General features: G+C 38.0%; 2 protein-coding genes across 2 annotated transcripts; one reads left to right on the top strand and one right to left on the bottom strand.

The window, feature by feature from the left end:
• LOC105253958 (phosphatidylinositol 4-kinase beta) lies at window positions 1–11,297 on the top strand. The gene is made up of 12 exons (XM_011262344.3): window positions 1–644; window positions 5,239–5,484; window positions 6,464–7,461; window positions 7,706–7,823; window positions 7,931–8,065; window positions 8,180–8,346; window positions 8,474–8,604; window positions 8,676–8,906; window positions 8,989–9,282; window positions 9,368–9,744; window positions 9,835–10,307; window positions 10,399–11,297. Exons 2-12 carry the CDS (start codon window positions 5,303–5,305, stop codon window positions 10,584–10,586), a joined length of 3,294 nt encoding a protein of 1,097 aa, XP_011260646.1. The 5' UTR covers window positions 1–644; window positions 5,239–5,302; the 3' UTR covers window positions 10,587–11,297.
• A 2,044-nt stretch (window positions 11,298–13,341) lies between these two features.
• Window positions 13,342–15,466, bottom strand: LOC105253959 (protein ST7 homolog). The gene is made up of 2 exons (XM_011262345.3): window positions 14,696–15,466; window positions 13,342–14,515 (listed from the first exon to the last, which is right to left on the bottom strand). The coding sequence occupies exons 1-2, from the start codon at window positions 15,123–15,125 to the stop codon at window positions 13,392–13,394; spliced, it is 1,554 nt and encodes a 517-aa protein (XP_011260647.2). The 5' UTR covers window positions 15,126–15,466; the 3' UTR covers window positions 13,342–13,391.
• Window positions 15,467–24,599: the final 9,133 nt, after the last annotated feature.

Genomic DNA, 24,599 nt, shown 5'->3' with positions numbered 1-24,599 from the left:
GCAGCAGTGCGTCACCGAGTTAGTGTTGAATGTGTCGTGCGACGAGCAACAACGTCGGGCCTGGCGAGCAGTCGTTGTCGTAGCCGTCGCCTCGAGTAAGCATCGGTGATACATCGGAGCGGTAGACGCGCTCGCCCCGCGTCAAGCCCGGCCGCGTAACGTCGAGTGTCGGCGAAACGGTGGTGCAACGTGTCGTCCTCGCTGTCGTCATCGTCTCGCCCGTCAGCTCGTCGCCTGACGATGCATCGTGCGCATCACGTCCGCGACGACGGAGCCGCGATCGACGCGCGTTGTTGGGCGTAGCCGGCGGCAGCGAAAACCGACAGGAGCGTGCGTGTGACAAAAGCCTGTGGGAACGCTGCCATTGCGAGGGAACGAGTGCTCTCACCCGTGCTCTAGGTGCGCCTGCACTCGCGTGAGAGAATAGAGACGCGAGGCGAGCACGTATATACGCATCGCTCCTCTCCCGTCTCTCTCCAGCGTCTCGCGCTCTTCGTCCCCGGCCGCGCGACACTTCCGTGCCCGAAAACCCGACGCGCCTAAAACGACCGGAAGATCGAACAACGAGAATCCAACGTCGCGAGGCATGTCATCGTAGCACCGTACACGACTCGTGGTCTCGAGATCTCGGATTCGAGCGCGAGGTGAGTGCCGTTGACGTTGTTGACGTTTCGCGTCGCGGCGGATTGATCCTTCCGTCGAAGGACGGCGAGAAGGAATGTGCGAACGTATATATGCGCGTAGAGGGATTTTCCAGCATTGTGTCAACACGCTCTCGACGACACGTAGGAAGCTCGCTCTCGCGCGCACGGCACACCCATCTCGCTGCGTGAGCGAGCGAGAGTACGAGCGTGCGAGCGAACGCATCGTGTGCGGCGCGGAGCGGCGTGTCGACGCGGTGGCGGCGGTGCCAGGAGACGCTCGCGCGGCGCGGCGAGACGAGGAGGCGGTGCAGCATACATAGATCGAAATCGCGAAAGATCGCCGCCGCCACCGCCGTCGCCGTCGCGGATTCTGCGTAGCGAGGAAAGAGCACGCGATGATTACCACTCGGATTTTCACCATGTAGACGCACCAGATTGCTTTCCGACTGTCTGTTTATGTCGGTAATGGTTGTTAAATTTTAAGGATATTAAGGTAAATGGCTATATCTTCGTCAGCGGATATAATTTCGTCAAGTCTTCTCGACTTGTCGAATTGAATCAATTAAGCAATCTCGCGTATATCGACGATTTCAACATCGTTTCAAATCGGGAAATTAGTCAGTCGATATACGCGAGATTGCTTGATTTATTTAATTTTAAGAAGGCTTGACGAAATTCCGCTGACGAAGTTATAGCCACTTACCTTATAAAGAATTATGGGGTTTATATATTGTAGAGGCACGCTCATGTCATTTATTTCATAATCGCGACGATTGATATGCTTTTCTGGTTGCTGTAGCGTCGAAAAGAACTCAGAATTTATGGAGATCATATCATTCCCCAGGCTCTATTATAACTGATAACCCAAGTATAATTAGCCGTCTCTGCGATTCGTTATTTCTGATAATTATGTTTACAATTAAATGATTACTTGATAAATACAAGTCTTTACAGTGGTATGTTTTGAATAGTGTCACGTGCATGATGAATGTAGAATGTCAAATGGCACGATTAATTTGTAGTTATCCGAAACCTCGGATACTATCTCTCTCTTTCTCTTTGATGTTTATTACATGTAAAACGCGAGAAATTCGCGCTAACCGGCTCGATACACATTGAAGATTTGACATACGCAGAAAACTTTCGCAAGGTCTTGCGATGTCGACGTTCAAATTTCGCGGAAGCCGAAAATGTCATCCAGCCAGAGACCGAAATGTAATTTAAAAGAATTTACATTGAACTAAAAGAATTAAATCCACAGTCCAGTGTGCCATGTAGACGCTTAATCGACTTAATTTCCGCGATATATTTTTTATTTGTCAAAGAATATCGAAAATTGGAAAGTTAAATGGAAGCTAAATCACTTTGCATCTTATAATTCCTGTTAATTCAATGTAAAGCGATCTTAAAAGCGAAGAGAGTTTCAAAATTTCAGTTTCGAGATATTATAATCGAGTCTTTTTTCCAGCCATCGTTTCAATTTATGCATCTAAACATTTTAATTTATTCAACATTTATTTGACATTTTGCGTTTGCAGTTTATTTTATATGGACCACTATTTGACCATGCGATACTATATAAATGTTCTCTTTCGCATTCGTTCTTTGAACGTCGCGAAAAGCTTCGCAAAGGGAAATTCTACGCTCGACTTTATTCACCATGATGCGCGTTCGGCTTTCTAGCGCGAGTTTCACGCCCACGCGAGTGAAGACGCGCGCGTAATCACGTTCAAAAAGTCCATCGAGGCCCGGTCGAGTTCGATCACCAACATTGATTATTAGATCATCGACGGAATTTACGTATAACGGCCCGCATTCACGTCCGCCTCGGTGTTTATACTAGACGGGAATTAGTCATTAAATAAAAAAAGAAGCATATCGATACTCTCTTATATCTAGATATTATTAGTATGGTACTAATCATCTATAAAAAATGTTAATATCGAACCATCTCGATAGATACTGTGTCGTGATCAAAGAACTTGATTGTTCGATCACGCCACAAATTTCTCCTTTGATATTATCTCATGAGTAATTATAAATATAAATCAACATGATGTATGTCATGTACTTAATGATTGCAAATCGTGAAAGTTGCGAATATTGCGAATTAGACGGATTTGTTTTTATATTCGACGTGTGTCGATGTTCGATTGTGAACGGGATACGGGTCGATTCAACTATGGAAAGGACGGAATACTGGGAAATATATATGTGCATATTGGGAGATATATAATTTCTCTTTACAAATTATTATTTTTTATTTCACGCTGTGACTCTTGATAATGCTTGACACTTTTAGCGTGACTACGAAAGTATATTGTCTTGTTTAATCTACAAATGAAAAAAATGCAGGAGAGATGAGTATCGATGAACTGTATTGGGGTAAAAATTGCAATTTTGGAACCGGGAATACGCTCGTAACATCGAGTACGCGCCGGCACCGAAGCAGATCGGTGAAAGCATATGGTTCCACGCGCGTCGTGAGTTTCGAGTCGGCGGAATTTTGCAACGCGCAACCGATCCGTGTGTCGAGATAGAAACCTCGGTTCCGCACCGTAACACTCGCGCCGCAATCTTTAAAATAGTACGTTTTATTGTGTGTCACGTGGAAGGTATTTCGTATTCATTATTTCAACGCGTGAAAAAAGAAAAGAATTATTTAATCTCGACGAGAATTTAGCGGTCAAATCCCTGATAAAGTAATTAGCATTGACTGATTTCATACGATATGTTTGTATAATTATAACGATTATCCAGAAATGACAGTTTAATATTTTTTTTATTCCAAATATACGGACTATAAAATTTATCATCGAATCCAAACGTTTTTGCAAATTTTACATATATGCAATTTTTTCTGAAAAAATTAAATTAATTATTGAAATTAATAATTGAGGAAAAGCACTGAGAGCGAAGCTTTTGATGTAACGTCTCGAAGTAAGTAAATATAATTTGTGGTTGCATAGGATGCATAAAAGCTCACGTTCACGTAGAAGATTAAAATTGAATGAAGCAGTTTTTTCCTCGTGGAAAAAGCATTTGTTTTCCACGTAATTTTCACGTAACTCAAAAGTATAGGATTTTTCTTTTTTTTCTACTTCCGTTTTATCCGCGGGATAACTGCGTAGAATGGAGCCGGCTTCAACTGCGTCAGGAAGAGATCCTAGAAAGTGTTCGAATTGATAAAAAGCCGCACTTTCTAAATGTCTATATGTATTGCGGCATCGTAACTTTTTCCATTCGTTACCGTCAACGTGGACATTCAACGAATCCGACGACCTCTTGTCAACTTTAACATTTCTTCCGATTGTATTATCTGAAATATGCGTGTGCATGTATTTTCACGATTAAAATATTTCACTACAATGTCAGTTAACTTTGACAAAATTACTCAATAAGAAAGTATCGAGATATGTCATGTGTTTAAGATAATCTGAAAAAAATAAAATCTTTAATTAACTTGAAGTTTTTTTTTTCGATGACAGGAAAGAGTTCTGCAGCGAGAAAATTGCACGATAAATTACGTTCGGTTATTTATTGCTCGAAAAGAAATTTCAATCGCACATTATCTGGGGCACGATCGACCTTCCTGACAGACGCACGATTTCCGGTCGCTCGGTTTCGCAGCGTAAACAGTCGAGAAGTCCTCCCCGTCTTCTTTCCGCGCGCTGCATCGCATTATATAACCAATTAATTTCTCAGCGCTGCGCGCGTGAATCGGGAAGAGAGCGTGTGTCGTTTGTTGTGTATATTAATAAAGATACGGCACATTTCTCTCTCCGATGCGAGACACTGATTCCGTTATCGCATTTGACATATCGCGGCTTGATAACGACGGCGGACGCGTGTTCTTCTCGTGTCAATAGTTATCGTTGACGTTACATCGAGTACGTAGTTTTATTCGTGTCGCGATATAGTGGAGATCGCATGCGGAAAATGATATCACTCGCCATTATCAGCCTACGCTCCCAAAAATAATGAGAATACCGGAAATGTGTCTCGTTTCTCGATGTGCTCGCGTTGCTTTTCGTGCAACTAACTCCGTAAATGTATCGCACGAACTGTTGACTTTCCTTCGCATATGATATTCGAGGCCACGTCTATTATTGATTAGGATCTGTCCTTTTTGATATGATATATCCGTTTCTATGCAATCGATCAATTTATCATGATATTATCACGATGTCACTTTAAAAATCATGACCGAAGAATCTACACAACAGTTTGTTTCATTATCTATTTAATTATTAAATTACCGCCTACGATACATACCGTGGTGTGTGTCACTTATAATCAATCATATATACATATGCATATAATAAGACCACTTTTTTTCTCTTTATCGCGATATAATTATTTTAAAAATCACAACAAATACAACAATCCATTATTCTCTGCTATATATATACCATCGTACGATGCGGTAAATATGTAAATATACACGTAATAAGTTCCTTTTTGTGAACTCAAAAAGTAAAAACATGACGTACGCGTCGAACGTGCGTTCTCTTTCCGCTTTCGCATTCGAGTTACGTGCATTCTTCCGCAAGAAACGAGAGACGACGCTGATTTAGGGGTTTACGTTTTACAGGTGAAGCCACAGCATGGCCAGCAGATGACTGTTAGCCGAGCCGGTGCTCGTACTCGACTCTAATATGAGCGAAGTAGTGGCAGTGACGCCAACTGGTGGACCTACGCGCCAGGAAAGCGTGACACACATCAAGCGGCACAAGCTGGCCAGCTGTAATGTTCCTCTCGTGCACGGTCGGCCGAATCCGTCGATCAGTCCACGTAGCAGATTGACCACGCATCAACGAAACCACAGTTTGGACTTCAGGTATATATATATATTTTGATTTCGTTATACCTGTCATACCTGTCATCGCGCGCAAACTCGAATCTGTCTCGAAAGACCATTTCCCGAATATTTCCGAGCCACTTTGCGAGCCATGCGCGCGAGCTATTTGCGAGCCGTGACGCGTCTGGCGCGCGCGTCTACACGTCCTGGCACTTGTTGAATAAGCGATCGTAAAGTCGTGTTATGTATGCCGCGATTATGCGATCGACGCCACTCGTCTTCGACGGTTAGATCGGCGAGGAAATATGTGAAGTTGTGTCGTATATAAATTGAGGAATACGTGGAAGTATTTAAATTGGCTCTTCGTTGACAACAATAGCGATGGAGATGTCATCAATATTAATAATCGCAACCGGTCTATTCGATCTACTATTCTCTTTATGCTTTCGCAGCCGCCAATTGCACGCATACAATCTCCTTCGATCAAAATATATACGTCACATAATTTGATTCACAAAAGACTAACAGGAAATAGACACAAATTAAAGAAAATAATTTAAATGTTAAAAAAGTTATATGTCCCAATAACACAGGTAGACGAGTAGCTTCATTTTGTATATCTTGAGATAAAATTTTTCAAAGTATACAAGAGAAAAATATAAAATGTATCGAGATAAAAAGACATAACGATAACATTAAACAGTGCATGATAAAGATACAATTGTATGAGTGTAATATTAAATAAACACATATTTTTTAAACACATACTAAAAAAGATAGAATACTAGATTATAGAGATAGCAGATCAAAAGTAAATATACAAGCAAATTATAAAAATTATAATCTAAAGAGCATATTTTTGTAATTAAAAAGTTAAAATAACGTTTCATATTTCTTTTTCATACATTAAAGAATCAAGAACACGTGCAACTCTAAAAAAATAGCCTGTACAATTTTTAATTAAAAAAATTAATCGAGTGAATACTTATTAACTAAAGCCATTGATTATTATTTCTAGATCAATGGGTATCTTACTACCACCGGTGCCTCAGGCAGCCGCAACGACGTTGACGCACCATCACAGGAACCGAAGCCTGGATTCCGCTTTGCAACGGATTCCAGAGGTGGACGTGACACCGAGCCCGGAATGCGAGAATCCCGCCCCTTCATCAGTCTCTAAGACGACAACCGTATCATCGTCGTCGTCATCGTCATCATCGTCATCGTCAGGACCATGTGGAAAAGGCACTCGCACCGCGCGGGAACGCGAGGACTTGGCCAGTCTCGGTTCTGACGACTCCGGTATCTTGTGTGGCTCCGACAGCGGTTCGAGCGACGCCACGAATGCGCCCGCGACCCGAGAATCCAGCGTGGATCATTTGCACAGCCGTGAGAGCCTCGACTCGTCTGTGTCACAGCCAGGAGACTCGGTGTATTCGATCGATGTGGTAGACGGTATTGAAAACGGTGCCGGTGTAGTGTCGGTGTCGATGTCAATGTCGGTACCAGTGTCGCCCGTGGAACTGTCGACGCGTCTTAGTGATAATCCTATGTCTCCTGTATCTCCCAATGACGAAACCAACGATCGTAATTGTCCGCGATCGTACAACGACACGAACGTTGTTGGTGAACCTTGCTCGCAAGAACCGCGAATAACTAACGCGAATGTGCGAGAACACAATAGTGACGATTATCAGCGTCAGGAATGCGTCGAAATCTATCAAAGCGTTATAACGCAAGTGGCGTCATCACCGCCAACTGTGGCTGACACAAGCCAAAATGAATTGGCCGGAGCGGCCATGACTCTTTGCTGCGGTACGACTGCGACACAGCAACAGGAAGCTGAGACAGTGAAAAAGCAACCAGATGTTATCCGTCGACAGCAACAAGAAACAAAACAACCGAAACCATCAGAAGGTTGTCTACTGCGACTCTTCGAGAGTCAAATATTCGACATGTCCATGGCTATTTCTTATCTGTTCAATTCGAAAGAACCCGGCGTTCAGAGTTATCTAGGTATAATAAATAATAAAGAGAATTAATTTGTGTTGCATGTTTGTTAATTTTATCTCACTTGTCATTCATAAAGCAATAATTATTGTAAGATAAACAATAATGAAAATAGCATTTACTATTTTCATTTTACATAAACTTCTATGTCGAGATAATAATATTAATGATTAAAAAATTAAAAATGTTCTAACAAATATATCTTATATGTTTGACAATAAATATGACTAATATTTATGATGTGTTCTAGGTAACAAGATGTTCAGTTTCCCGGATAATGATGTGGACTTTTACTTACCGCAGTTAGTTGTGATGTATATACAACTTCACGATATAACAGAAGTCCTTTATCCATATCTTGTCCATAGGTAAATATAGGAGATACTGTCAACAAATTAGAAGATTATTTGATTGCGCATGTTATGAATCGCGATAAAATTAAAATGAACTAAAATTAAACGAATCAATTTTGCAGATGTAGACAATCGGCAGATTTCTCTTTAAAATGTGCTTGGCTGCTAGATGCGTATAGTTCCGATGCTCATTTACCATCAAAAAAGAAGTCTCATGGGACCAAATTGAAAAATCTTATCTTGTCAGATGAACTCAGGTAAGATCAATAAAGATTTAGATAATAATAAGGAGATTACGCGCGAGTTTCGGGAGATCATACGTGTATGTGTACACTTGAAACAAATTAATTTTTAAGCGTGTAACATTTCAGGCCAAAGGGAAATGAGAGTCGAAAGCAGCGCATAGCTGGATTGCAAGTTCCTGCACCATCACCATTGCCCTCGGCGCAAAACCTTACGTCGCCGAATAAAAAAACCCACCAAAGATCTCAGTCCGACGCTACTGGATTGTTCCAGACTATCCGCCGTAGTCATTCCGGTAATTATCCAAATAAATATATGTGCATGTGAATATAATAAATTACATATTATATAATGTTCGGAATGTGAGATCATTTTTAAAGAGGTTTATTTAATCTTCGTGTATTCTCTATTTCCCTTGAAAGGTATAATAAATAAAGTAAGTCTTGGGGACCTGAGCTCGGGTCGAGCGTTTGACAATGGTTGTACCTGCTTTTATTCCTGCCAAGGTGTGGTGAACGATTTGCGAGGCCAAAAGACAGATTGTTTCTGCAACGTGAGTTCTGTTGTGCAAGAAAATAGATGTTGTATTTGAAGCGATGCATAAAATTTATATTCCTTATACAGGCACCTCGACTCGCGCCAGAATTTGAATTTATACAAGCGTTAATATCAATTGGTAAATTGCTCGGAACTATCCCAACAAAGGAAAGTAAAACCGTTCAATTAGTAGCAGAGCTCAACACGCTTAATTTGAATCTCCCTGCAAGGGTGTGGTTACCTCTGCATAGTATGATACCGCATCATATCGTGCGAGTTCCGCCACAGTATGCTGCTGTTCTTAACAGCAAAGACAAGGTACGCGCAAATATTTTGCTGCAAATTATTTGTTACAGAATTCATCATTCGAATGTTGACTTTGATAATAATTATTACACAGGCACCCTATATAATATATGTGGAGGTATTAGAAGTGGAAGATTTATATACGTCACCCGTGCCGACGAAAATAATGGGTAGTTCATTGAGGCATACCAAGTCTGAAGAGAACTTAACCGGCGGCGAACAATCCAACATATCTACTTCCGATAGTCAACAAAATTTAGCGGTGCGACAGACACCTGTAAAAAATATTTCGCCTTACTCCGTTAGGAATACAGACGTAACATTTAATTTCCCCGACGATGATCCTAACGATTGTTGGAGTCAGGAGGACGATGAGATTACGCAGCAAGTGAGTGCATATTCGAAATAATCATATATAGTTTTTCTAACTTCTGCTTTCTATTCTAACCTTTTTCCCATTCGCTTCTGCTCAGTACTTACAGCTTCGTAAGCCGAAAGATCGAGATACTATCTCACAATTGAGTCAAGAATCGTCCGACAGCAGAGAACCGATTTTTGTACCGGGCGACATCAAGAGAAGATTGAGCGAGATGGCAGCTACGCCCAGTGCGACATTTAGTCACGATCCCGAGGACCCCTCGGCAGCGGTTCTTAAGGAGCCGTGGGAGCAAAAACAACGACGCATAAGAACTTCCAGTCCGTATGGGCACTTGGCATCTTGGAGATTACTCGCCGTCATTGTGAAATGTGGCGATGATCTTAGGCAAGAACTTCTCGCTTCGCAATTGCTTTCGATGTTGCAAAAGATTTGGCAAGACGAACAAGTACCTCTCTGGGTGCGACCATACAAGTAAGTTCGATGACATTACTAAAAAATTTTCATTGAAAAGTTTTGATGCAAAATATTTTTCTTGAACAATGATTTTTTTTTGTCTTGCAGAATACTATGTTTATCTAATGATAGTGGTCTGATTGAACCGATCCTGAATACCGTCTCGCTTCATCAAGTCAAGAAGCAGTGCCAATTAACGCTTTTTCAATACTTTGAACGAGAGTTCGGCTCTTCTACCTCAGAGACGTTCCGCATGGCGCAGAAAAACTTCATTCAAAGTTGCGCCGCGTACTGCCTGGTCAGCTATCTTATTCAAGTGAAAGACCGTCACAACGGCAACATTCTACTGCACAGCGACGGTCATCTGATCCACATAGATTTCGGATTCATTCTTTCGACTTCGCCAAGAAATCTCGGCTTCGAGACCAGTCCGTTCAAATTAACACCGGAATTCGTTGAAGTGATGGGCGGCAATCAATCCAAGTTCTTTGAAGAATTTAAAAGTCTCATTCTTCAAGGTTTAATCGCAGCACGGAAGCACATGGAGAAAATAGTCAACCTTGTTGAGATCATGTTATCGGGTAAGTAGTACTGAAGAACGTACGTATGTTTGCGTTCGCGTGCACCTTCAAATCTGCACATCTCAATGGGTTTTATCGATTTTTTCCGCAGGTTCTCAACTTCCGTGCTTTCGGAGTGGTGGGGCGGCGACTGTTCAAGGTCTCAAGAATAGATTCCACCTCACGTTAACAGAAGATCAATTGCGTCGGCATGTCGAGGATCTGGTCGAAGGCAGTATTCATTCGTGGTCCACTAAACTCTATGATCGATATCAATATTTCGCAAACGGCACTCTTTAATATCAAGATTAATTATCCTCTGTCTATCGCGTTTTGACTGAAACTATCTTTCCGTAAGATTGAAAAAAGACATTAATCTTGACATCAACGTGTTGTGGTACTTCTCCCACATCATTTTTTACACTTAATTGCGAGGTCGATCAATCGTCAATAAGCGAAGCGACTAATAAGTATACTCCTAAGTCAGTCTGCCGCATCGGAAAATTTGTTTTGTATTATAATAACGCGTGATAACAGCTAAAGAGAAATTAATTATACATTGCTGTTTGTTTTCATGCGCGTTATTTCCGCAGTTATTTGATAAAAGCATTTGCTTAAAAATTATGTTATACTGTGAAAGACAGCTTTTACCAGAATTTCAATGTGTAAATAAAGAATAATTTCGGTGAATACAACAGAGAGTTGCACGATAACGCAGAAAAAGACAAGATATTCTTTTTAGGCATGTGAGCCGATTTCGATTGAGCACAGCGCTGTTTTCTAGCATTCCACAAGCACAAATGACGCTTAGAGTGGAAAAATTGCTTTCCTCTTAAATATATAGATAGTCTCAATGAGGCTAGACATATAGGAAAATTGAATAAATCACTATTCTTCGAGTTTTATCATTATTCCTTACTTTCGTGGAGGGGTAGGAACGATATAAAATATTTTTAGCAAATTTCAAAGCAATTCGGCATTCGATAAAAATTCGATTAAAAAAGCCTCGATTAAAATAATGGAATATATATTAATATTAATTAATTTATATATATTAATATATATTAATATTAATATTAATATTAATTAATTAATATATATTAATATTTTAAGAGAACTAGAATTGGTTTAGCAAGCGATGTGAGCGCTTTGTTGAAAGTTAAAAATATTTATCGTCGTTTAAATTAGATAAAATGAAAGAAGGAATAATCTCTGTGAGAATTTTGGTACCCCCAACTGATTACATATATCCACTATATATACATGTATATACATATTATATGTATACATATATACATGTACATATTCATGTATATATATGTATATATGTATGTATACATATATATATGTAATGTTTTTTTGTTCGATACATTAAGACTGCTGTTGTTTACGTATGCCTCGATTGTCAAATTACGAATTAGCAATCACAGTGCAGACGTGGTGTCGTTGACTGAACGCGTTGGACTGTTAAATCGAGTGTAACTTATAAAGAGCGTAATTTGTTAAAGGTGCCTTATTTGTGTAGGTTCTACACTGTAAAGAAATAGTGAAGACGATCAAATCTAGATACAGTGAAGTGGCGTGGCAATCTTAGCGTGAAGTTGATCGATCGAGAAACGGACAATTTGTAATTTGTATATATAAGAGAGAAAAGAAAAAAAAAAGAAAGCAGAGGAACATTGCGTGGACTTTCATAGACAATTCGCGATAATAAAAAAGTAGAATCTACTTCCAGTACGAAGGATCGGAATAAATTTCCACTTACCAAGATTTTATCAGAATTCTGGCGAGTACGCGAAAGAGCTACGTACAAAATATAGGCTTGGATATTAGCGGGAGGTGAATACTCAAAATATTTCCTACTTCTAGTAGACTAGTATTCTTCGGTAAATACATCTAATTGTACACGCGATAAAGAATTAAGGACTAAGCATTATATACTAGCAAATCTTAAGGGTCACATTTGAAAGTTTTTACATGTTCTTATATTATGTAAAACATTTATTTCCTCCCCGCTCTCCCTCCATAGCCGTGGATGCGAAGAGTGTCGTAGCTGTATGTACGGAGGATAATATTATTTAATCGTAATTCTTCGCATAACGTTTTACGTATGTCCGTTTAAAAAAAAAAGTAAATTATATAGATATATAAGCTCTAAAGAGATATTGTACATAAAATGACAAATTTTATCACCTTATTATGCTATATTGTTTAAGAATTTAATCAAGGATGAATGTTCGAAGCAAAATCAAAGTTGCTGGAGCCCGGCGTACTGGAGAGACCTGGGCTCTCTGACTTCCAAGTGTCTTATATATCTCTCTCTATCTTTTCTTCTTCTATCATAACCGTTTCACATGACAGATAGGCAGACCAGAAATCAGATATGGTTGTAGAAATATCGAGAGAATGTGAATTTAATCCGTCGACTTTCTTCGACGTATCGATTGTCTCCTATTTTTGGTTTCAACGGATTCGCATAAAAATTGTATAATATTATACATGTGATTTAATGTGAGAGATTTTAACGTTCTCATTGTTATTATATAAGAATGATTACGGAGGAATATACACGGAAAAGTCAATTCCTCTTATTCCCAGTCAACTGAATACATTCGAATTTTCTGTTCTGTTGACACGTGAAACGTCAAGATCTCTGATTTGCCTTGATCTTTCACCTCATTACGAGTTATTAAGAATATCAATTATTGAATAAATACGAATGCGATAAAACAAAGAGAGTTTATTTAGCACCCAGTTGTCATTTCACATAAATTTGTATCGTCACGTTATCAATATTCGTATAATGTTAGCGATTGCTCGATAAACTATCGAGAAGTAAGTACCGAGAAAAAAAAAATGTCTATTACTTTTACATTCTAGCGTTTCGTAGATTCGATAAACTTACGGTACTAGATAAACAATCGTCGCTCTACAAGATATTATTATAATATCAGTCATGAGAAAATTGCAAATAGGAGCGTACACATTTATATACGTACCTGATGGGAGCGACTACGAAGAGATAGAAGAAATGAAGCAATAAGTATATCGCGAATATCACAATAAGTCTTAATTTAATGGAGATCATGTGGAAACACAGCCTTATTATATTCTAGAGAGCTGTTGCAATAAGTTAGAGGGCAATATAGTTTCCAGCTTGTCGAGAATGTAGTAAAATGGATGGGAAAACCAAGCGAGCATGGAGCGGGCAACTACGCCCATAGTGTCCGGATACTGATGTGTCAACAGGGCCAATAGTGCGGTGAACGAGCACAGACCGGCGGTGAAGAGGATGAAGAAGGGAAGTTCCTTCTTCGGGTAGACGCTAACATCGTGAAACGACGGCAAGAGTTCCCGGTCGGCACATTCAGTACACGTGGGATACGGATAGAACAGATGTCCGCGTTCGAGCGGATACGGCAACATTCTAAACGTACCCTCCCATGTGCAATGAAGCAGATTCAAAGCGCCTTCTATCTGCTTCCAGTGCGCTAAATGGAAGAACGCATATGCAATCGCCTCGGAATCGCCACGCTTCAGCACGTGTTCGGGCGGAAGAATGAGCGGTTTCATTTCCAGGAGATACTTGGGTACATGAGGATTGAATTCCACGGCCCGATGAATCGCCTCCACCGCCGACATCTCGGCGGTGGTCAAGCCGCGCTTGCTGGCGATATCAGGCGAAAACTTATCCGCTACCAACCGTGCTTTCAGCAATGCAGCTGTATAGCAAATGGTCGCCGATTTCGGCAGACTGATGTCGTCGTACTTGGCCAATACGGCCTGCACATCCGCATAGGCTTGCATCTCCAATAGAGTCTCGATCAAATTCTCATGGATGTTTAATACATTCATGATTGGTGGCACCTCCTTCGTAAGATCGCGAAACATTTTCACAGCTTCCTTCAACTTTCCTAACTTTCGCGCGCACATCGCTAATCTCCTTTTGATGTAGATCAACACATTTGTATCACGCCTGTGTATCGCTTCAGCTATGGAGCCCTGATGCTGGGTATTCTGCGACTTTCTATAATTGTTTTCAGCCACTTTTAGAGCTTGCTTCAGGATCTTTTCTGCCTCTACAATAGTAGTGGCCTCCTCCTCTGCGAGAAGAATGTAAGCTGGCGCACAATCAGGATTACGGTCGAGAGCACTATGCGCAGCTTGTATTCTTACTACTGGATTGCGCTCTCTCCAAGCTGTCTGCATGATTTCATATTCTGTTTTACCTGTAAGAGAAAAATTAATTAGCTAAATTTGATATCTTGACAAAGAGAAAAAAAAGATTTATCTTGCTAATCGACAAGACATTTCCATTTTATTACAACTTGATACAAATATTTAAATACTTTGCATAGTATTCACATGCTGAAAATACATATTGAATAAAAGCGAATCCAGGATTTTACCTGTATCACCCTCGCAAGTGAAAAAAGTCTGATGATCCTGAGCAGACAGATTCATATCGTAGTACGTGAGGGGCTCCTTGTTGGTGGCCCAGTAAAATCTCTGATACTCCGCACCCCTGAATAAATTAATCGGATTGCGCCAGACTTTACACTCTGGCACATTCTGCTGATTTGAGGATCCACCGGAGCCGTTTAGGCTGGAGGTATTGCTGTCATTAGAGCTGTCACCACCACCGATCCACGGTGAGATATGGTTCAAGGATACCTGCTCGATAAACGAGGTGCCGTATTTCCTGAAGTACCACCATTCGAAGATGAGGATCAGACCGGAGATGAGGGACGAGGTGCCGGTGAGCGCGACGTAGAACTTTGGGGTTAGGGTACTCAGGAACATCGTCGAGTCCCACATGCTGGTGAATAGCAGTGCCATTTATGCTCCTGAGGACCGACTCGCCCGCTCCTCGCGCTTACTCGCTCCGGCGAATTCGTACGTTTCTGTCACCGGAAAGCGAGTGTTCACCACATTGAAGACGATGACGAGCGACAGGGCGCGCGTAGTCCAGCTTTTATTCCACGACAGATCTCACGTCGCTTCGAGAATCTGATCTTACGCAAATTTCTCCCGTATATTTATCGAAGACAAAGAAATATTATTAAATTACAATCCTATCGCATGTACTCGATTCGACACGCGTACATCGCCACGCACACTCCCGGCGTAGTATGTAAATATTTTCGACGATGCTGAGAACATCACGTACGAAACGAGCAAATCAGCTTCTCCCTCGATCGATAACGTCGGAGACCGAGGAGAAGTTGAAAGAGAAAATCGACGATTGATATTGTAGAATACTCGATGGTAAATGAAAATTTTTGCTGCATCTTATTAGATGTCGCTGCATCTCGATCTAATGTAGTATCAACGATAGATGGAGTTAGTTTAGATATACTTCGAGGACATTCGACAGTTATTTCGGCGACAATTATCGAATTCGCGTATATTTATTGGTATCTTCTTACGGATAGAATATTGGTAAACTAATTTCACATGCGGTGCAAATATGCGTGTCAAGAAAATACGTGAGTATGTCAGATTTTATTCAATGCTGCGGGTATTTGATAGTATTTCGTCAGTAAGAGAATCCCGCTTTTTAAACGACCTACGATTCGCACCTAAATTCAGGATAGAATTTTTGTACAATTTTATATGTGAGATATAGAAAAAACATCTTATTCGTGATCAATTATTGAAATCGTATAAGAATAAATGTTATTGGTATTTTGTTATAGATGGAACATCAATAAATTAACTTCAGCGACCAATGGATGTTGAAAAAATTGGAAAAATGTGTGAGTAATATCAGATCTTACAGTTACAAGTTGTTAATACTATTTCCTCAATAAGAAGGGATATTTTTGGACAATCTATAATTTGCGATAGAATACGAAATAGAATTCTTTTTATAATTCTATGCGTGTCGTAAAAAATACATTTGAAGAAGTAAAACAGGCACACATACAAAATACATCAGCACACACACACACACACACACACACACACACACACACACACACACACACACACACATATATATATATATATATATATATATATATATTCGGAATATGTGAAATACATGTAAAATTACAAGTAAAATTCTGCTTTGAATTTTGTCGTAAATTATAGATCGTCTAAAGCAGATTTTAAACAATCAATTTCTTAAGCATTTTAAATACGAATATCATGTGTTATAAAATTACGAAGTTCAAAATAAATTTTTCTTAATGAAATATCACGTATTCAAATAGTTCAAATTTTTTATTAAATTTTAATAACTAATATGTAATAGATATGTGATAGATTATAATATAAATAATAGAATATATAATAATAATTATATCTGATATAACATATAATAATAAATATTATTAATTTTAAATAATTATTATAAATAATGAGAATATTTTAAAATATAAATATTGTGAAACATTTTCTATCTTTATCCAAGGACAGGCATCTATACCGGTATCTATACCGATTAGATAGAATAGAAATATTAAATTTTATTCACGAAGAATATGCGTTACGTAAGAAAATGAGGAAGCAGATAACCGGAATAATAGGAGCGCATAGTGGTGGACAGATAATGGGTTACTACTACGGTTATCTTATATGACGCCTTCAACATCAGCGAATCCTTCCATGCGATCTTTCCTTCTATCTTTCTCCCTCCGAGAGTATTGCACTTTACTCGTTCCAATAACCCACTTAGAAGAAGTTGCTTCGTATACAGGATGTCGCGTATATATATAATTCACGATCTTAATATCGGTGACGAATTTCCTGACCAATTTAGAGATCAACTTGCAATTGATTTTCTTTTCGCGGAAATATCATGAGACATTATTTATCATTATAAATTTTGAATTAAAATCCTATTAGACCTGATTCCCTTGATATTAACTAAGAAATAAAAAGCTTCCCTAAATTTATCGCTGATTTTTTTGTACTTTTTCAAATTGTTAGTCAAATGTTGAAATATTAATTTGAAGTAGTAGAAAAAAATCAAGGATAAATTTTAACAAGCCAAAAACTTTTTATATTCTTTAGCTAATATCAACTGAACTCTAATAAGATTTTGATTCAAATTTTATGACACATAATGTTTCATGATATTTACGCGAAAGGAAAATCAGTCGCAAGTTGATCAGAGAATCTTTCATTAAAATTAAAATCGAATTCTCTCGTTATGGACATTCTGTATAGCATTTTAGCTTGTGATGTATTTAGATGGCTAGATATACGTACAAACAGATGTCTCTAAACAGAATATTGCTATTCTAAACAGAATATTGCTATTTCTTTTTTGTTGCATCGCCGAGAAATTTCTCATGAGAGAACTCGGTTGATATTTGCAGCTGGCAATATATGCTCATTTTTATTACTCGGGATTATTCTTCGACCATAGTTATCTTAAATTTAGATTCTTCATTCAGGTCAATGAGATGTGAGAACATAATCGAGCGCGTTGAATTTTTCGCAACATTTTTGGAGAATTTTATTTGGATTTCTCAAGTCGATTATTTACTGTATACTTTAATCTTTAAATATAGACGAATTTCATTTATTCCTAAATCTCGTACGTGTGGAAAGCTACTTTTAAAGTATTCTACAGTAAAACTTCGCTCAGCCATGCAATAGGATGGATCGGCTAAGCCGATAAAAAGCGGATGTTCTCTCAGGCGAGGCGTGTGATCGTAAATAGCGATAAATACACGAAAATGTGAGAAAATAATTTTCGAGGAAAATATCTATTTTTCTTCCTAAAAATAAGACGATTTAAAGCTCTACGTAACTTAATAATGCAAAACTTTTTGACAGCTAGTTTAATACTTTTAAAATTGCTTGTTCATCTTCGGTTTCAATTAATGCTAAATACTAATACACATTTATATATTCATTTTGATATAACATATATTCACTTTCGACTTCTTTGTATCAAAATATCATTTTCTGCAATATTACTAATATAATAAGAGTGCATTTAGTTTTAAATGTATTTCAATATAATTTCGGACGTTTGCTTAGGCTTCTTCCATGTTTTCAAGAGACATTTTCCTGCGTCGTGTCATCGAAAAGATGATTTTCATAGACGATCTCGCTTGTCGCCAATATTTCCGCTGCCATTGTTACGCATCGTCAAAGAAAAGTAAAGAATGTCGGCTGTGTCGCTTCGTTTATCCCTCGAGCGCGAGACGCAATACTCGGAAACAGGTGTCGGTATAAAAATAGGATAGAAAATCGCGCAATTTATTCAGAGAGGCAAGGAACATATCGGGAAAAATGTAATGCACAGCTCCACATGGATATATATCGGAGGGGAAAGATGAGGAAAGAGACAGGGAAGATTCTTGAAAATGTTTCCAATAATTTGCATGACAAATATATAGTGTTATCAGCACAACATGTACAAAAATTTTTATCCAATTGAGACCTGCATAAGCAGATTAATCGAGGCAGATATATTTTTATTTAAATTTTCTCTTTTTCAAAGTAATGTTCAGATTGCAAATCGTTATTGCAATTTAACGTTATATTCTGTACACGCATAGCTTAACTGAAATCATTATTATTATTGTCACGATTATAATCGCAAATTTATATTTATTTTCGAAAAAGGGGAAATCTCATTTACGTACTACACCCTCCTTCATCCACGCTCGCGTTCGTCTTCCTTTCGGCGAGTCGATCGGTCGGTCGGTCACTGAACCGCCGCCATCCCCCGTCTCATTCCACTGCCGCTGCCGGAGCCGCGCGATCGAGCCGATGTACCGTTAGGATCTCGTCGCGATCCGCCTGGAAGCAGACGACACGAGAAAGCGAACCGAAACTGCGCGGACATACTTCGCGAAAGATCCGGAAGATCCGGCTGTAAAAATTTTCCGTCCGATTAATCTCGAGAGTCAGGATAATCGCCTGATTAAAAATTTAGACAATGAAATCGAATATAAAATTGAATTCTTTCGAAATACACATTATGCCACGAATCGTTTCGAAAATCGTTTCCTCTCTCGACTTTGAGAGAATTAGAACGGATGAAATTTATCTTAACGCGCGTTTTTCGCTTTCTTCCGCTAAATTATTTTTTTTTTTTTTACACAGTTGTATGTCTCGCAGAAATCGCGCGGAACTGAAGTTCCGCCAAGTTCCGCTTTCGCGATTTAAAAAATTCAGTCGCACGAAAGAGTTCAATGTTACGTCTCGAATGCGACCAGGTAATCGCGGAATTGATAACGCAATTAAAAATTCGCTACTCGATTCGTTAATTAAATCTCTCGGCTGTTCGGTCGAGTTCGTAATTACGTGTTGGAAGTTCGCCGCTGCGTTCGCGCACACTTTCGCCGCGTTGTATTCCTGTACCTCCCCCTCCCCCTCCCCCCCTCTCTCTCTCTCAGTTCTCGTATTTCCCGGCGGCCACGCCTCCACCTACCTACCTAGCTCTCAACGTCCTCGCGTCTCCCTTTTCCGGCAGTTTCCCCGGGCTTGCCGAAGGCAGATGCCAACTTCGCCAAGTTTCAGCATATAACCGGTAACCGTATAACGAGGTATATGACGCCGTACGGCAGTCAATCTTGTATCGCTAACCGTATGCATGCACGCATACACATTTGGAGAGCAGCGATGCCAGACATTTTAATGGCACGTCGATGAGAATCCATGTTCGACCGAGAACCAGACGATTAAGTCAGAGCTGCAAATGCGAGAGTAATTTCGCAGGAAAATCTAAAAAAAGAGGATCCATTTTTCCGGCATTACATTAAACTTTTTCAGAGGCGGGAGAATACTCATCATTCACGCCGTCTTTCCAATCAAACTTTCCAAACGCGATCGTGCTCTAGGTCGCGACTCATGGGTCGCCTGAAAGTGAGTTTCATAACTACGTCAATGTGACTAATGCAGTGATGAATTGGTATTTCAGTTTGAAGGAAGAGTTTCCGGAAAAACATTCAACCGCACAGTGTAATATCGTTGTTGTTATGAGACTTTGTTTCATCTATAGAGATTTAAAAACAATATATATTGCATACTTTATGTTTTATAGTATAGAGAAATTAAAATGATTAGTGATCCAGGTTTAATCTATCGTTTCAAAGTCTTTCTATGAATTTTATATAACCATTTTTTCTTTTTTTTTTTCCTTATAAAATTTCAATTTTAAATTCGTAATAATTTCTGGACCATACGTTTCATAAAAGATTAATTTAATTACACATATCACATGTCTAGGAAAAACGTGTTCGCGTGATACAGTTTATTTCAATACTTGTTCTTGTATCGAGAAAAAAGCCAAGTTAAACTGTATTTTTTGTAGCATCTATGTCCATGTATATATTTATAGATATTCCCCAATCTGACTTCTCAAGTAGTTAGCAACTCTGTTACATTGACCTAAATTAACATCGTGTCGTAAAATGTTGTACAATGCTGGTGCATACGCAAATATATGAGCCGATAAACTGCAAATATACAAATTCCGTTTCTATTTATATATCTTCTTATCCTCTCTATATAAATTTCTCAGGAAAAAAATTTTCAAATAAAATTACATAACTTAAAAAAAGATAATTTATTTGTTCTTTAAGATTTATGAATGTGAAGATTCGATGAAAGATAAACATTTGGAAGGAGATAAATATAATATGAAGCTTTTGATACAACTTTGAATTATGAAAAATCATTTTGTTTTATTATATGAAACTCTTTATTGAATTTTTATCAAAAAAATTAATTGTAATATACAATCCAATAAATACGTTATTTTCTTATTCGTTATCAAATCTTGTAAAGTTAATTGTTAGAAGAAGTCTTTATTTAGATTTACATTAGATTTCTTATTACAAAAATTTATTGTCGCGTCTAAAAAAAAAACGCGATCTCCTCATCTATATATAAAATTAATTCCACAAAAGATAGATTTTTTTACAAATAGCTAAATATCAAAAAATATTACTTCAATAAAATAAAATATTCTTATATCTGAAATATGATTTGCACGTAACAAGCCGAGATATTAAACAACATAGCAATCGTAATCATACCAGTGTAATTTAATTCTTTCTGCCATCAAACTCCGTTTGCCCAAGGCGATACAATTTAATTCGATATATTGAATAAGGATGTTACCGTAAATTATCTCTTCGTAAGATAACTCAACTGCGAGTTAATATCACTTTGTTTAGAGAATTTCAGCATAATATAACTATTATCATTTATTTATTGCTTTGATTGTTAATTCTATATATTTTACAAATTTCTTAGATCATTCAAAACTAAGATTTATTTTATTGAAAGCGCTATTTTAATATTGCTTTCTGGATGTAAATTTCCGATGTTTCCAAAATCTTCAATATACCGCTAACGTATTATCGTTTTATTTTTCTTCTTTCTATGTTCTCCGAAATCGTAATAAAAGATCCGATTCCGAATGAAAGAGATTTTCTATTAGCGTAAAATAAAATGTCAGAAAGGAGTTAAATGTAACTCTGTGCTTTTTGCGCGTCGCGTGCCAAATTGCAGCGACGATTGTTGCGGATAAGCTGCATCCGTGCGAATGCGCGCGTTTATCCTCCCTTCTCCGCGCCGCATCCCAATATTCACTCCGTCGTCCGACAAACTGCATAAAACACGTGCTCCGACCCGTAAATTCATCGCCGGGCTTCGTGCGGTAGTTTGCCGTCGTGGTAATTGATATCGCAGTTTGATATCGGTTGACGCCGTGTCGGAAAAGGGGATAGGGGATGCAGGGAACGAGGGGAAGAAAAGTGGCAAGGGGGTGTCGATGGCGTGGGGGTAGATAGGTAGATTGGTGAGGGTAGTGGAGGTGAATAAGGGGGATAGTCACATTAGAAGAGGGAGAAAGAGAGGGAGAGAGAAAGGGGGAGAGGATAGTAAGGGGAAACGTACGAGGGATGGTGTATGAGACAAGCAAACGAGGGGAGGATGGACGCGGTCACTATGGCAACCATGGCTGGGCTTCAGGCTCCGCGATGGTGAGATGGTTTGGGTAATGTTCCGCGTGCCTTGGAATGGATTTCTCTCGCTTTGCTATCAAATGGGGTTAGTCACTACTAAGCGCACGTCGTTTTCTTCGCACCTTTTTCTTTCACATTTTTCCTCCTCCTCCATTTCCATCTGCTTCAATGTTTTTTTTTCTGGAAACCGTTTAAACAGAGAACAACTTTGGAACCTTTATAAAAATTGCTACATTCTCGAACCTATTAATAATCATAGTAAATGGTATTTTTTAATTTTATCATACTATTATAGATTTATATATTGCGATTATATTCATGTAAATCAAGTAATAAATAATTGTTGCAATTATTTATTGAGCATTGTCCAAAGTTTTTTCTCTTTTTGACGGTAATAAAAATGTCCAATTAGAGTTCAATGTTTCTTAATAATATTCTCTATATCATCTTCATATCAAAAATATACTTATATATAAATATATTACTCTCTCTAAATATAATCATATCACTCTTGTAATTTATTAAATAATTCTTATTAGATAGTAGGCACGTCTTATATTGTGTGACTTATATTCAAATGAAATTAATACTGATTTATATTCAAATGAAATAAATTGAGACTTGTATGAAGAAACAACCTTACATGTATCTCTACGTGTCAATTGAATCTATTTAATAGATAAATTTATCTATTTATATATAATCTCTTAACAAAAAATCAGAAGGATTAGAATTATATATATATTCCTCGAATAAACAATTTGTAGTTTAATTGACATAATTTCTAAAGAGGTAAAAAATGAAAATTTGATACAACATTATAAAACTTTTAATAATCGAAGTTTTGGCTCAGTTGGAGGATATTCCGGTTTCATCATTAGAAAAAGTCCGATAACTAACGTCACGAATTTATTAAAAATCACGAATTATAGCTTATTACGCGTCGTATGTTATCTCTGACACAGCCCTGTTGACTGCGATTCTCACAACATAAGAATAATGATGGAGAAAGGAAAGAAAGGAACGTGATAGTGCTAGATGAGAAAGTGGCTATGGATTTCGAAACTCCAGGAGTAGGGACGAAAAAGAGAGAGTATATAAAAAAGTACAGCATTTATTACATGTTTTATAAACGCGCGTATGCATTTTTTAAAGACTTTACTTTAAACAGAAAAAAACAACAAAGAAGTTATACAATAAAGCCTCGACAATATATACAACATGATATACACTTTTTTAGAATATTTTGCATTTTCCGTGCAAGGATACACGAAAAAATATATCCCGCATCAATTTTGTTTTGCATAAATATCGATTGTTTAATTTATTTTCATAGCTGTACATATCAAAAAATAATGTATTTAAACTGAAAATTAAAAATATAAAAAATGAATATTTTTATTCGAATTATGTTGAAATTGTAATCATGCTTTTCGATACGAAATAACAAGATTCGGCTTGTGAAAGGTTTTTATAGTCGAAAATTAAAATGTGGAAAATTTCATTCATTCAATTGCATATGATCGATTCCCTTGATTCATTGAAATATGTATTTCAACGAGTTTCAATTTTCGATCAACTGTGAATTGTGTGAAAAAATTCATGTTCTATGTTGAATATACTAACATTCAACGCTGTCAGATAGTTCACACATGTTTGATTATCATCGATATAAAAACATCATATTTGTATAACAAATGTAAAACTATTTACCTTAAAGCTTATCTGATAAAATAAAATAACTTCTATTGGAGAGAGAGAGGGAGAGGGAGAGGGGGAGGGAGAGGGAGAGAGAGAGAGAGAGAACGATTAAAATATTGTTTTGAAAGGCAAAATAATATATTGTAACTGATGAAAGCAACATACACATATACACACACGCACACTATTACAAAAAGAACGCAAACAATATCAAAAATATCAAAAATACATTGATAAATAGGCACTTTCTTTAGATTTATGTTTTTTAAATATTCTTTATAATACTTTTATAAACATATCTTAAATAATTCATAAAATTTTTGAAATTTTTGAATCGCTTTATCAAAGTTTATGGTTCTCTATAGAAAATGATGAACAATATTCTTTATAAACGCTCGAAAGGATTAATATTTATAGCATACAAAAGAGTCGCACTATTTATGCAAAACGTTCAAAAGCTTCTCATCGGCACGATGAGAAGATGATAGAGGAAGCAGACAGAAAGAAAAAGAAAAATCGAGTAAGAATACGAGGGTATCGGTATCGAGGTCAAACGTCCAGCAAAGTAGATTCGCTCGTTTGCATTTGCATCCTCGTGTTTTAGCATACCGAGACTATCTACAGCTGTTAACACTTCAGTGATCGGAACGATCAATATTCGCGCTCGTAT

This window comes from Camponotus floridanus, unplaced genomic scaffold, assembly GCF_003227725.1.
Source record: "Camponotus floridanus strain SB8 unplaced genomic scaffold, Cflo_v7.5 scaffold53, whole genome shotgun sequence".
Lineage (NCBI taxonomy): Eukaryota > Metazoa > Arthropoda > Insecta > Hymenoptera > Formicidae > Camponotus > Camponotus floridanus.
This window is presented reverse-complemented; position numbering and strand designations above follow the sequence as displayed.

What these genes read in the sequence shown, in the direction of transcription:
- LOC105253958 (XM_011262344.3), top strand. Translation starts at nt 5,303, where the DNA reads ATGAGCGAAGTAGTGGCAGTGACGCCAACTGGTGGACCTACGCGCCAG. An exon ending in TATCCATATCTTGTCCATAG is followed by an intron (nt 7,824 to 7,930) that starts GTAAATATAGGA and finishes TCAATTTTGCAG; the next exon opens with ATGTAGACAATCGGCAGATT. An exon ending in TGTTGAGATCATGTTATCGG is followed by an intron (nt 10,308 to 10,398) that starts GTAAGTAGTACT and finishes TTTTTTCCGCAG; the next exon opens with GTTCTCAACTTCCGTGCTTT.
- LOC105253959 (XM_011262345.3), bottom strand. Translation starts at nt 15,125, where the DNA reads ATGGCACTGCTATTCACCAGCATGTGGGACTCGACGATGTTCCTGAGT. An exon ending in CACTTGCGAGGGTGATACAG is followed by an intron (nt 14,516 to 14,695) that starts GTAAAATCCTGG and finishes TTTCTCTTACAG; the next exon opens with GTAAAACAGAATATGAAATC.